This window comes from Pyrgilauda ruficollis, unplaced genomic scaffold (genome assembly GCF_017590135.1).
Source record: "Pyrgilauda ruficollis isolate IOZ18807 unplaced genomic scaffold, ASM1759013v1 scaffold28, whole genome shotgun sequence".
In the NCBI taxonomy this organism is placed as follows: Eukaryota; Metazoa; Chordata; class Aves; order Passeriformes; family Passeridae; genus Pyrgilauda; species Pyrgilauda ruficollis.
In genome coordinates this window covers 1954915-1967324 of record NW_024524155.1, presented here as the reverse complement: position 1 = coordinate 1967324, position 12410 = coordinate 1954915, and the positions used below count along the sequence as shown (strand labels likewise).

General features: G+C 45.1%; 2 protein-coding genes across 8 annotated transcripts in view; one reads left to right on the top strand and one right to left on the bottom strand.

Annotated features, from left to right (window-relative positions):
* Positions 1-708, bottom strand: part of LIN52 (lin-52 DREAM MuvB core complex component) — a 43158-nt gene extending 42450 nt beyond the window's left edge. For all 7 annotated transcript variants that reach the window (XM_041472116.1, XM_041472115.1, XM_041472114.1 and 4 more), the window contains exons 1-3: positions 606-708; positions 446-520; positions 225-262 (exon numbers count right to left, since the gene is read on the bottom strand). In XM_041472116.1, the coding sequence (XP_041328050.1) occupies positions 225-262; positions 446-520; positions 606-624 (132 nt within the window). In that variant the 5' untranslated portion in view covers positions 625-708. The remainder of the gene's footprint in view (positions 1-224; positions 263-445; positions 521-605) is intronic.
* A 228-nt stretch (positions 709-936) lies between these two features.
* On the top strand, positions 937-11365 carry ALDH6A1 (aldehyde dehydrogenase 6 family member A1). The gene is made up of 12 exons (XM_041472111.1): positions 937-990; positions 1163-1225; positions 3279-3353; positions 4714-4875; positions 5449-5527; positions 6123-6425; positions 7132-7253; positions 7502-7691; positions 8360-8541; positions 8949-9128; positions 9321-9419; positions 9858-11365. The coding sequence occupies exons 1-12, from the start codon at positions 937-939 to the stop codon at positions 9960-9962; spliced, it is 1614 nt and encodes a 537-aa protein (XP_041328045.1). The 3' UTR covers positions 9963-11365.
* Positions 11366-12410: the final 1045 nt, after the last annotated feature.

The following is a 12410-nucleotide window of genomic DNA, read 5'->3' as shown; positions in this document are numbered from 1 at the left end:
TTATTGCTTCCAAAGTATAATCCTCATACACAGTGTATACACATAAGGTATAAAAAGGAAACACATATATAAAAGATACATTCAAACCAAAAGGTACATTGTAGCATATACTGGACTTATCACTGAGATACGGTTCATAGAAGATGTAAGGCCCGCAGGAGAACCTGCAGATCTACCATTACACGGAAGGAGGAAACGCGACAGGCAAAGCAGCGCTCACTCACGCTTTTGAAGGAGGCGGCGAACTCGGCAACGCCGGGCACTGGGGAGAGAAAGCGGAGGTTGGCGGGGGGTGAGCGCCTGTGCGGGCAGCACCGTCACCCCGCCGGGCCCCGGCGGGCCCAGCCCGGCCCGTGCAGCTGCCGCAAGGCGGCCCGGCCCGGTCTGCCTCTGCCCACCCCACCCGGAGCTGTCAGACCCGGGGCCGCGGGCCCGCCGGACTTACGCTGCTCGGGCCACAGGTCTGGGGAGGCGCGGTCCAGCTTCTCGAAGCTCAGCAGCGAGGCCTCCAGGTCGGCGCCTGCAACAGAGAGGAGGTGAGCGGCGGGCGGGCGGGGAGCGGCGCGGGGCAGCAGCGGCGGTGCCGCCCGGCCCCCCCGCCTCACCGTCCGCCGGAGCCGCCATGGCGCGCGCCCCACGTGACCACCCTCGCGGCGCGGCCGAGCGGGAGCGGAAAACAAACCCCGCCCCCGAGCCCCACGTGCCGCTCTCGCGGCCGCCGCGGGGCGGCGCTGGGCCGGGCGGGGCCGGGCCGTGACGCTCGGAGGGCGGCTCGGCCCCCTCCGCCAATCGGCGGCCCGGTACGGGGGGCGGGGGCCGCGGGAGGCGTGGCCAGAGCGACTGCTGGCGGCGATTGGCCGCGGGCCGTGCGGGGGCGGGACCCGAGGCGGGGCGGGGGGCGCCGCCGGGGGCCAGGAGCAGGGACCCTCGGCCGGGATGGCGGCGGCGGCGCGCGGAGCGTGGGGCGGGCGGCGCCGCGTGGCGCTCAGGGTGAGGCGGCCTGCCCCGGCCCGCGGAGGCTCGGGGGGCGCAGGGGGGTCGTGGCTCACCTGGCCCCGGGACCCCATCGGGGGGCCGGTCCCGGGCGGGGAGCAGCCGAAGGGAGTCGGGGGGAGGTGCTGCCTGACCCGCCCTGAGGTGGTCTGTGCTTCCCCCCGTCCAGCTGCCGCGGACAGCCGGTGCCCCCTGGATCACCTCGGTCGCCGCGTCGTTCTCTTCCTCGGTGGTGAGTGCCCGTCCCGCGGAGCGGAGCCGGTGGGCGGGGGAGGGAGGCGCGGGAGAGCCCCGGGCGCCGCCGCCCGCCGGACGCTGCCCTCAGGTCTGCTCTGCTGAGGCCGTTCCCGCCGGCTCGACTGGAACCCCGGTGGAACAAACATCGGCACTGCCCCCGTGCTCGAGAGGACGGACGGAAAAAAGTTCCGTGTCCGATTTGTGAGAGTTCGGAGCTGAGCGCTGGCCGCCCGTCACCTCGCGTTGCGCCTGGTGGCTCTGGGCTGGCCTCGTGCATCTGTTTGCGACAGAGAGAGGATCTGGTTTCCTTCTATCTATGAAACTATCAAACAGCTTTAGCTGTTGTACTGCCTTTTTACCTCCGCTGTGCATGGCTGCACACTCTCCGAGCTCCAGACCAGGATTCCACAAGCAGTCTGCTTTACTACCATCCATGTTTCCACAGCAGGTGCATTCTCTACATTAAAAAAAGGTGGCAATCTTATAGAAAAAGTGCAGTTAATTTTAATTCACCATTTCCTGGCTTGCTTAAAGTATTTTCTATTGCGTGTGCAATGTTTGAGATACCCTTTTTAAGCAATTTGAAAAAAACACTAACTCCATCGCACTGAAGTCTGTGTGGTCTGGAGTTTGCAGCTCCATTGCATTAGGCTCACTGAGGCTAATGGAGTGATTGACAGCCGTAGGAGTTTGTCATTCTTTAGACCAGCAGCTTTTCTGACAGTCAGGAAACTCGGTCAAGGGACTCGGATTTCCTGTGTTTCCTTCCAGGTTCCAGAGGAGATTGTGTTTTCATAGGCACAGATTTCTGCCTCTCTTCTCCAAGTGTGATTCCAGCTACATAATCATCTGCAACTTTTTCATTTTAATTATCTTCTAGTGGTGCTTTCCAAATCATTTGGTTTTGCTTGTCCATTAAGAGGCTTATTTTATACTTCTGATCCTAGCTTTCTCATCTCAAAGCTCTCTCAATTTATTCCAACTAACATTGCTGCTTACTTTTTTTTAATTTTCATCCACTTTTCACTGTCATTACTTGTCCACCCAATACCATTTATATTCCTGATTCTTCCTCTGATCTCTTTCTCTTCATTACACTTTGGATAGCATCCAAGTCCTCATCTCCCTTTCATAATTCCACATCATAATTTCTTCAATTTTCTGATATATGTGAGTTTATATCCCAGTTCTGTTGATCTGTCCCATTTCTGTAATTAATATAGAGGATACATTTCCTCTTTCTCTTACCTGTTATCCCCAAGTCATGGATATATGTCATGATTAACTGGTTAACTGGTTCTTTCTTTCTCCTAGTTCTCTCCTTACGTCCCAATGTCAACTCCTCTTTTCTAGTTTCTTAATGTATATAGTCACAATTTGTTTTCCTGCATGGTACAGGTTTTTTTGCCTATCTAATGCTAATTACAGCTTTTACCTCTGCTTTCTGTTCTCTTCAATGTTTGTCTGAACTTCTTATTCCAAACTTTCCTTGTCCCTCCTCTTCATCTGAGTGGGAGAGTTCTGTTTTCTGTGCTGCCAGCCAGGACAGTCCACAGACACAGGTTTCTTGCTCTTAGTTGCAAGACCAAACAGGGGCTGGGGAAAGTCCAATTTTCTGCTTGAAGCTATAAACTGGAAAGATGAACGTGCTTAGTGGCTTGATGGGAAGGAGGCACATGGGACAGTGGTACAGTCTGCACTGGCTTCACGGAATTCCCATGAAGTGAATTATTAACTCTTTCTTCAGAACATTTAGGAGTTGCAGTTTTTCAGGTTTTGATTAAATAGATTGAAACAATTCTGAACATAAGCACAGCAATGTATTTTTTTTGTATAACTGCTTTTAGAAAGAATTTTGGCCATTTTGGTGTAAAGTGAGAGCAAAATGGGGCAGAGAGCATTACCTGGGTCTTGCTGTGAAGACTGGATCCAGACTCCAGTGGTTCACATAGCAGTTAATGATGAAGGCTTGCATGTAATATGGCACACTGGTATTTGGGCACGTTGAGACAAAAATAACTCACTGTGCAGTGTTTTGCCCTCCACAGCCAACAACCAAACTCTTCATTGATGGGAAGTTTATTGAGTCCAAAACTTCTGAATGGATTGACATCCACAACCCGGTACGTGAAATTGTCTCAGCTTATATAAATAGTGATCACTGTGAAACAAAGGTCTGTGCCTCTCTTCAGGGATGTGGCAGAATAAAAACATACATATATTTCTTGAGAAAGGTTTAGACTTGGAGCTTAAGGCAGACTATGGCTTCTCAGTTTCCTTTTCACATGAAATGTCAGTCTCAGAATAAGTTACTATTACCTTTATCTCCCTCACATAGTAAGCCCCTGATCTCCAGAAAGGAAGCTGAAGCTCTGGTTATATATTTTTTTCATAGAAAGGCTCTGTGATGAGTATGTCAGATTTCTGAAGGGTGTCTTTCACCCTGTATATGAAATCAATTGAGTGTGATTTGATGCCAGCTGAATGTGAAGTCCTGATAGAGGCTGATATTACTCTCAGAGTGAAAAGGTGAAAAATCCTGACAGCTGAAGCTCCTCTCCTTTCAGAGAGCTTCTATCTGTGACACAATAATCACAGAGCTGGATGCTGTGCAGTGCAAAATAGATAAGTAGCACTTGTATTGTCTATGTACTCCACCAAAGACAAATGGAAATGAGGTTGCATTCAGAATTCTGATCCTCCTGGACTCCCTTGTAAGCATTTAAACAGCAGTTTCTGAATCTTCTCTGTAAAGCTCTATTTTCATTTACTTTGTGGAAATGATCAGAGCAGCAAGTCATGTTCATGAAGCTCATTTGGTCTTTATGTAGCAAGCAGTGTTCTTGTTTCATTTTCTTCCTCTTGTTTTGAGTAGTTTCTCTTTTAGTGATATATCTGAAATTTTTGTCATGTCAAAGCAGATTTAATTTTTAAGAGAACACTAGAAGGAGGTTAAACTGGCAACAAGCTTGAAGTTAAAATACTGTAGAATTAAGGTTGTATGTAAATACAGGACTTTGGCCTAGGGGTAGAGGTAAGCTAACATCAATGGCAAATGTACAGTCATGTACTGCTTTTCACAAAGGAATTTTGCCTCATTTAATGTGCAAGAGGGACAGCCAGATGAACCAAGACAATGGAGAGGGAAAAGACTAAAGCCCACAGAAACTTTTGCATGATACTCTCTAAAAGTTTCGAGATAGACAGATCACTTCAACTCCATCTTGGAAATCAGCACTGCATTCGTAGTTTTCTGAGTGCCTAACTTGATATATTTGGAGTGCAGGTTTTCAGAACTACTCCAGTGGTAGCCCAGGCCTCTTGTGTGCAATCAAGGAAGGCATTTCCTTTGTGCTCTGCCCTCAGAAGTACAGCTCCTTGTAGAACAAGAATATTAGGTGTGTGCTGTGAAAGGACTCTTGAATGGTTGGTGGGGACGGATAGGAAAAGCTGAGTTTTGATGCAATTTGTTTTCTGTTGCAGGCCACAAATGAGGTGGTTAGCCGTGTACCAAAAGCCACAGCCAGTGAGATGGAGGCAGCTGTGGCTTCTTGCAAAAAGGCTTTTTGGAACTGGTCAGAAACATCTGTTTTGAGTCGCCAGCAAATCTTTCTGCGCTATCAGCAACTCATCAAAGACAATCTGGTGAGACACCATGGCTGTGTGTGATGGCTACAGCTGAATGCATTGCAGCTGATTTTAGGAACTAAATTGAGAGACTCAGGGTTTACAGAGTTCTTGATGAGGTGTTGCCATGATTGAGGCACCGAGACACTGTCGAGAGGTACAGCAAAACACCTCCTATCCAATGGTAACAGAGAGGCTGTGCTTCTTAGGGAATATTACTCTGAATTTGTCCCTTTACCAAGAGATCGTGGAAGGAACTTTGAGCCTTGATGGGACATGTGTCCGTTGATGAAGACAAGTATGTTACTATGTTTTTGAGTTTCCCTGATGGATTTTTTTGATTTTTATGTGGTGTCATACCTGAAAGCATTAGAATACAAGCCATCCTAGGATGATTTTTTCTGAAATGTCACCTGTGTTATTGGCTTCTTGTTTATAAGGAGCAAATCAGTCAGCATAGGTTTTTCTGGATTCTGTTCAGTCTATTCATTGTGATGTTCAACTCTCTGTTAATTCTGTTTTATCCTTGCAATCTATTTCATGGGTGGGCACTTTTCTAACATTCATAAACTTTGTGTTTTCCATTTTCAGAAAGAAATTTCCAAACTCATCACCTTTGAGCAAGGGAAGACCCTGGCTGATGCTGAGGGAGACGTTTTCCGAGGCCTCCGTAAGCTGCTGGCTCCTGCTGTTAAAAAAGGGGGTTTGAGAACCCACAGGAAGGGAGGGATGAGGTCTCTTGAGCAACTGATTGCTTTGTATATGTTGATCCCTTCATTGTCCCCTACCCAAAGAAAAGTGTCAATTGTAGCTCTAAACTGAAGAATTTTCTTAGATAGAGTATCTTTAAATCACTTCCAAGTCATTAGAGCTTTTTCTAGGAGTGACTGCAAATTACTAAAAAGGGATAAAAACTTCTCACCTGTGCTCAGACATCTAAGGTTGAGTCCCAGGTGGTACAGTAGTGCTATACCTGTGCATTTTGTACTGGGGCTGATGTGTCTGTGCACCTATCACAACGACGTGTAGTGTGGTCAAGAGAGAATCCATTCATAATTTGTTCACATGATGTGTAATGTGGTCAACAGAGAATCTATTCATAATTTGTTCACAATGCTGGCAGAGGGATTTCCTGGGGCACAATGAGTTTTAAGTTGTGGGAGAAGAGGCTGGAAGAGAGAGGTGGGTCAAGGCAGTAGTGAAAAGGGAGTTTGGGTTAACCTGTTAACAGATCATCCAGCAGCGTATTGCCCTTTCTGCCGCAGAGGTGGTTGAACATGCTTGCAGTGTGACATCCCTCATCCTTGGGGAGACCATGCCCTCCATCACTAAAGACATGGACACTTACACCTACCGCCTGCCGCTGGGCGTGTGCGCTGGCATTGCACCATTCAACTTCCCAGCCATGATTCCTCTTTGGATGTTCCCCATGGCTATGGTTTGTGGAAACACCTTCTTGATGAAACCATCTGAGCGTGTACCAGGAGCACTGATGTTCCTTGCCAAGCTGTTTCAGGATGCCGGTGCCCCCGATGGGACCCTGAATATTATCCATGGACAACATGAAGGTAATAACAACCCCTCCTGGGAGATGACGAGTGTATGTGTTGTGGTGTGTGCTCAGTGGGAGGGACCAGTTGGACAGTCTGAGACTGCTGCTGTTAGATAGGTTTGGACAGATGCTTCAGCTCTATTGATGAAGCTGAAAGGTGAGTGGGAGATTCTCTGTCACCTTGCACCAGACCTTTCAGGAGATAAGGTGGATAAAATTTTGGGGATTGGGGTCAGAGTTCCCAAGGCATGTAAGTGCTCAAATTCTATTTAGCAACCTAAACTGCAACTGAAATAAGTAGATAAATAATCTTGGTTTCGCAAGGAAGCGTAAACAAGAATTAAATGCCTCACTGACTATACAGTGGATGCCAGTATCCTGGCTCCTAACATGCTATTTTTTACAGCACACAAGTAGCTTCAGGACATGATGATACAAATAGAGAACAATAACTTCACTTTGGCATTGCTCAGACACCCTGGGAGGTACCCAAAGCATGAAGAGATGTGAGAGAGCCAGGAGAATGAAGACAGGGCAGGAGTATGTGTCCTGAGAAGTGAGTGAAAAGTTATACAAACAGCCTTTCAGGGAACTCAGATGTGGGAAACACAGAGGCAAGAATTTAGATGAGAAGAAAACTACACAGTTGTAATGCTGTGGGGGTGGGAATGGAGAGAAGCATTTGTGCACCACAGTCATAATGTATTATTTCCTATTTGAAGCTGTGAATTTCATTTGTGACCATCCGGATATCAGAGCAATCAGCTTTGTGGGATCTAATCAGGCTGGCGAGTACATCTATGAGAGAGGATCCCGGAATGGCAAGAGAGTCCAGGCCAACATGGTAATGTCTCTGAACAGAGCACACTTGAGCACATAGACTACCTCTGTCACCTGTGAATGTTAAGAGAGACCACACCACTCAGCAGCAGAAGCTGACTTTGCTGCTGATAGCTCAGTGATAAGGCTGCTCTCTTGCCAGCCTGTTGGTAGCAAAATAATAGCTATTATAAGAAATCATTGCCAGAGGGCCAGAGAAGAAGCAGTCTGGGGTGGTTAATAATGGGAAACTGTGTGTATGTTGTTTTTCAGGGAGCCAAGAATCATGGTGTGGTGATGCCTGATGCCAATAAAGAGAACACCTTGAACCAGCTGGTTGGAGCTGCTTTTGGAGCAGCTGGCCAACGCTGCATGGCCCTGTCTACAGCAATTCTAGTAGGAGAAGCTCAGAAATGGCTACCAGAGCTTGTGGAAAGAGCCAAAAATCTACGAGTAAATGCAGGTACAGACAGATAATTTTTACAAGGTACTTCACTTCTGTACGACCATAGCTTTTTAGGTCAGCTTATCTGCCATACTGTGTTGTGACCCTTGGAGCTATTGGCACCACTGGTTTGATGTGTAGGAGCTAGCAGATTGTCTGGATTGGGAAACCCGGCCCTAGACTTGGAGGTAGGAATATGTTTTCAGCTGCTGGTGGGACTGTGATGCAATGTTTACAGGATCAGTCTTGTTTTAACTGGAGATTTGAGGTTAAATCCTATGTTAAACTCATATCTGCCATTTATATAGCAACCTCATTTCAAGATCCTTCCAATTTGTAGTAAGCATACAATAAAAAAAGAAAAATGGAAACAAGTACTTTGAAAAAGCTAGACTGTTATTAATTCTAGGGAAATTATATTTTGTTTAGATTCAATAAAGTGCTACAAAGGGGAGAAGTTTCCTTCCTGAGAAGAATCTGTTGTTGAATTTTGGCTTTCTGGTGATTCCATGTTGATTATGAGAGCTGCAGGCTATTGTTCCTATTCATCAATGTCTCAAATCTGTGTTCTGTGTCTCAGAAACATCATGATTTTCAGATTTTTCCCACTAGTGTAGTTATCTTGCAGATGCCTATGAAAAGGAAGTTGTCTGAGTTAAAAACTTGGTGTCTCTGCCTCTTCACAGGAGACCAGCCTGGAGCAGATCTTGGGCCTCTAATCAGTCCCCAAGCTAAGGAACGGGTTTGCAGTCTGATTGAGAAAGGAGTAAAAGAAGGTGCCAGCCTTCTCCTGGATGGACGTAATGTCAAAGTGAAGGGTTATGAAAATGGCAATTTTGTTGGACCAACAATCCTTGCCAAAGTCAAGGTAAGATGACCAAAACCAGTGCTTGCAAGTGTGTATTGCAGGGTCAGCTGAAAAATGCGTTAGCCAAATCAGACAGTAATCAATGATCACCAGGTAGAAAGGCCATAAATGGTTCAGCCTTCCCTTGCACAGTGTCAATGAAGTACTCCTTGTAATGCAGGCAGTAAAAGCAGAAAGCACTCTGGAGATGAAAAGTGGTGCCTTCTGTGTACTAGATAGAGGACAGGGCATGAGAAATGGTGAAGAGGTAAGGAGGACTGAAGGATGCCTGTGGCAATGCAGTATGATCAGTAATCCTAGGAATATCATGAGTACTAACAGCATGTGTGTTTCTTATATCCTGTTTACCATGATATTTTTATTGTATCTTTTATATAAGCTGCTTTTTCTGCTGTTTGTATTGGCAGCCAAACATGACTTGCTATAAGGAGGAAATCTTTGGGCCCGTCCTAGTGGTGCTGGAAGCAGACACTTTGGATGATGCCATTGAGATGGTGAACAATAACCCCTATGGGAATGGAACTGCAATCTTCACCACCAATGGAGCCACAGCTCGGAAGTATTCTCACTTAGTAGATGTGGGGCAGGTATGTTCCAGCTAGGATTGTTGCTTCTAGCCCTCACCATTTACAGTGGTTAACCATTCAGCTGTAATCACTGCCCTCTCAGCCAGCAGTACCCAGCCTTAGACATAAGAAAACAAAATGCAGAAGCATTTGGAGAGTGCTCTGCAATCTGTTACTTCTTGTGACTAATATGGCAGCTTTCCTTTGGTGTAGGTGGGTGTCAACGTTCCAATCCCAGTACCTCTGCCCATGTTCTCTTTCACCGGCTCTCGTGCTTCTTTCAGAGGGGACACCAATTTCTATGGCAAACAGGTAACTTTCTGATTCAGAGTACCCTATTGGGCTGAACTGTGATAAATCTTGTTATGAATGGCAATGGGCAGATGGTCATCAGACCTCATTAGTGAGGAGACTTTGAAGGCATTTCAACCAGGAAACTGAAAACCAGCCAGTGATCACAGCACCATAATGCATGTCACAATCATAGATAGCCCATTCATCTTTCTTTTTCCCTTAAGTAAAAAAATGCAAGTTTTTTTGGGATATTTGAGAAGGGAGCAATAACTAGCAAGCTTTCTCACAAAACCAGAATCTTTGTGAAACTGGTAAAAAGAAGAGGCTGATAAGAATTGCTTACACAGAAGAAAACTCAATCCTGTTTGGATAAAGCAAAAACTGTTTGATAGACCACTAGTGTAGACCTGAGGAATTCATAAGGCCGGATATCTGATATGTGTATCTCTCCTCCAGGGAGTGCAGTTCTATACACAGCTGAAAACTATAATTTCTCAATGGAAAGAGGAAGATGCCACTGTTGCCAAGCCTGCTGTGGTTATGCCAACTATGGGAAACTAAACCAGCCTTTGCAGATGCTGTTCCTGGTGCCCTTCTATGCTGCACTGTCCAGCTTTGTCCTGACTACCACTCTTTACTTGGGAATGAATAGAAAGCTCTTTTGTCTCAAGGATCTGTTACTGTGCAGGCTCATGTGACTCATGGTCTGGATTTTCTGTTGCTGTCAGTGTTTTTTGGTTAGCTGAACTAATTTTTTCCATACAACGTATCAAAGACTAAATAACCTTATCTAAGTGAAAGAGCAGCCACTGAGATTGGTCTTAGTTTGTGTTTCTTTCCAGACCCTGTGAACTTGAACATAACTCTGGTTTTCACTTCAGTATCTTTAGCCTTAGTGACTCATTCCTGACTACATCTTGTAGCAGGTTTATTTACCTCTTTATCTTGCATATTAAGGTTCTGAGTTCACCTTACTCAAAGATGAATACTCATTTTGAGTGACATAACTGGGACATCTTGGGTGTCTCATAGAAGTGACTTTGCATACAATGAAAACAGCAAGTTGTCAGTCTTTCACCTGTCAAGCAGTTTCCAAAACACTGGGAAATAGCTTTGTATGGATTTTTCAGGAAAGCATATTTGATTGCTTGTCTGAGGATGAAAGAAATTTCTGTATGGTACAGTGACCTTCACTGTACCTCTGACAGCTTGTAAACTTCTGTTCCTGTTCTGTCTGGGGCTTGTATGCTCAAGCTTGCCAGCAATTCCATTACAGCTGAAAGTTGTTTGGTGCCTTTTCCCTGTGCCAAGGGATACAAGCCTACATGTCCTGTACCGTAATGAACCTGTGGAAGCAGAACCATAACCATGTATGTGTAACTTTGTGTCACAGCATCATGTGAGTCTGAATAAAATGGAGCCTAAGTACACAGTCAGTAGGAAGAAAGAGCACATTTTTTAATCACAAAGCAGCCAGGCCTTGTCTGTTGGTTTCCTGATTATAGCTGTATTTCTTGTGTTGTTGATTGACTCCTTGTCACATTTGCTCAAACACAGTCAGGTGCTCTTGGGACTGCAAGTTCCTATTGCTGGAGAGGAGTAAGGCTTGGTATATACAATCTGGTTTTAAGAATCTGTGCATTTGGAGCTGGAGAATCTATATTTTTATTTCTGGTCCTGAAAGATGATGCAGCCATGAAGGATCTGCAAGGATCTCACTCAAACATCCATGGAAAATAATATTCTTCTAATGATTGTAACCGTTGAGTGTTCTAATGAAACAATCTGAATGTGAACACTTTGTATCCTGCCTTCTGGTAAAGATGCCTTGTAACTGACAGCTCTATATTAGTGCAATTGCTGTGCATTCACTAATGTTTGTATCTTGTTTTTTTCCTCTGCTATACACTAGAGGGAAATTCTCACCTTGCAATTTGATTACAAATTAAAAACATGCTAATATATTTCTGCAGACCATGACTGTTCCTTGGTAAGACTTTACATAGGTGTGATGTTGATTTTATTCCCCTCTTCACAGGAGATGGTCTGCAGCTCCTGTAACTCATGTATACATTTTCCTTTCACAGGATTTCAGGGACCTCTGTACCAGTTTCCTTGCACATCATTTCAAAGAATGCCTTTTTTCTGTTTCCACATATGCATAATTTGATCACAGACATCTTCACCAAGTTATACCAACGCTTTATACACAGGCCTCTAACCGCTAGTCCAAATGGTAGTGCTTTGTACAGGGTCTTGCAAGCTCCTGGCTTGGGAAAAAATGAGGTCTTTAAGAAGGAGAAAAATAAGTATATTTCAGATGGGTTTCAAACAGAGTCAAAGCATCAGTGCAGCAGACAGGGGATCTAGAATTCACAGCCTTACTCAGAAGCTAGCTTTCAAAATGAAAAGTGCAGATAAGTTGCTAATTGCTGGCTGCTGTTCATGGAAAGTGTATGGCTGCCTTACTTGCTCTGTGCTGTTAACATCTGAACATGTGGAAGGATCACTGCAGAAGAGGATGAATCTGATAATGTGGCCTGCTGTGTAATAAATAGTAGGTTGGGAGAAGTTGTTGCAAAGGTAAAATATTCTGGGTAAGTCACTATTAAGACATTGGCATTCACTCAAGCAACTAGGAAAGAAATACTAATTAACAGCCTATAATATTGTCTACAATCATTTACTTTCAAAATGCCTTCATTTTCTCCCTAATCAGCATTGCTATTTTGACTTTGCTGTTGTCCTATTAAAACCCATTGTATCCTTCTTTTAGAAATTCTAAAATCCATCTTCTCCTGTAACAAAAGCAGTCTATTGTCAAGGTTACCTGCTCCCTGAGGTATTGCAGGACTATTCCTGCAATTTCTCCAGATATCTTCTACACACCTGTACAATCTTTTCATTTGTGTGCAAACATCTTTTCTAATTATCCAGATTTCCAACAGCATTTTTATGCAGATAGTTTTAAATAATTGAACTAGAAATACAAATCTTGTGTGTTCCTTT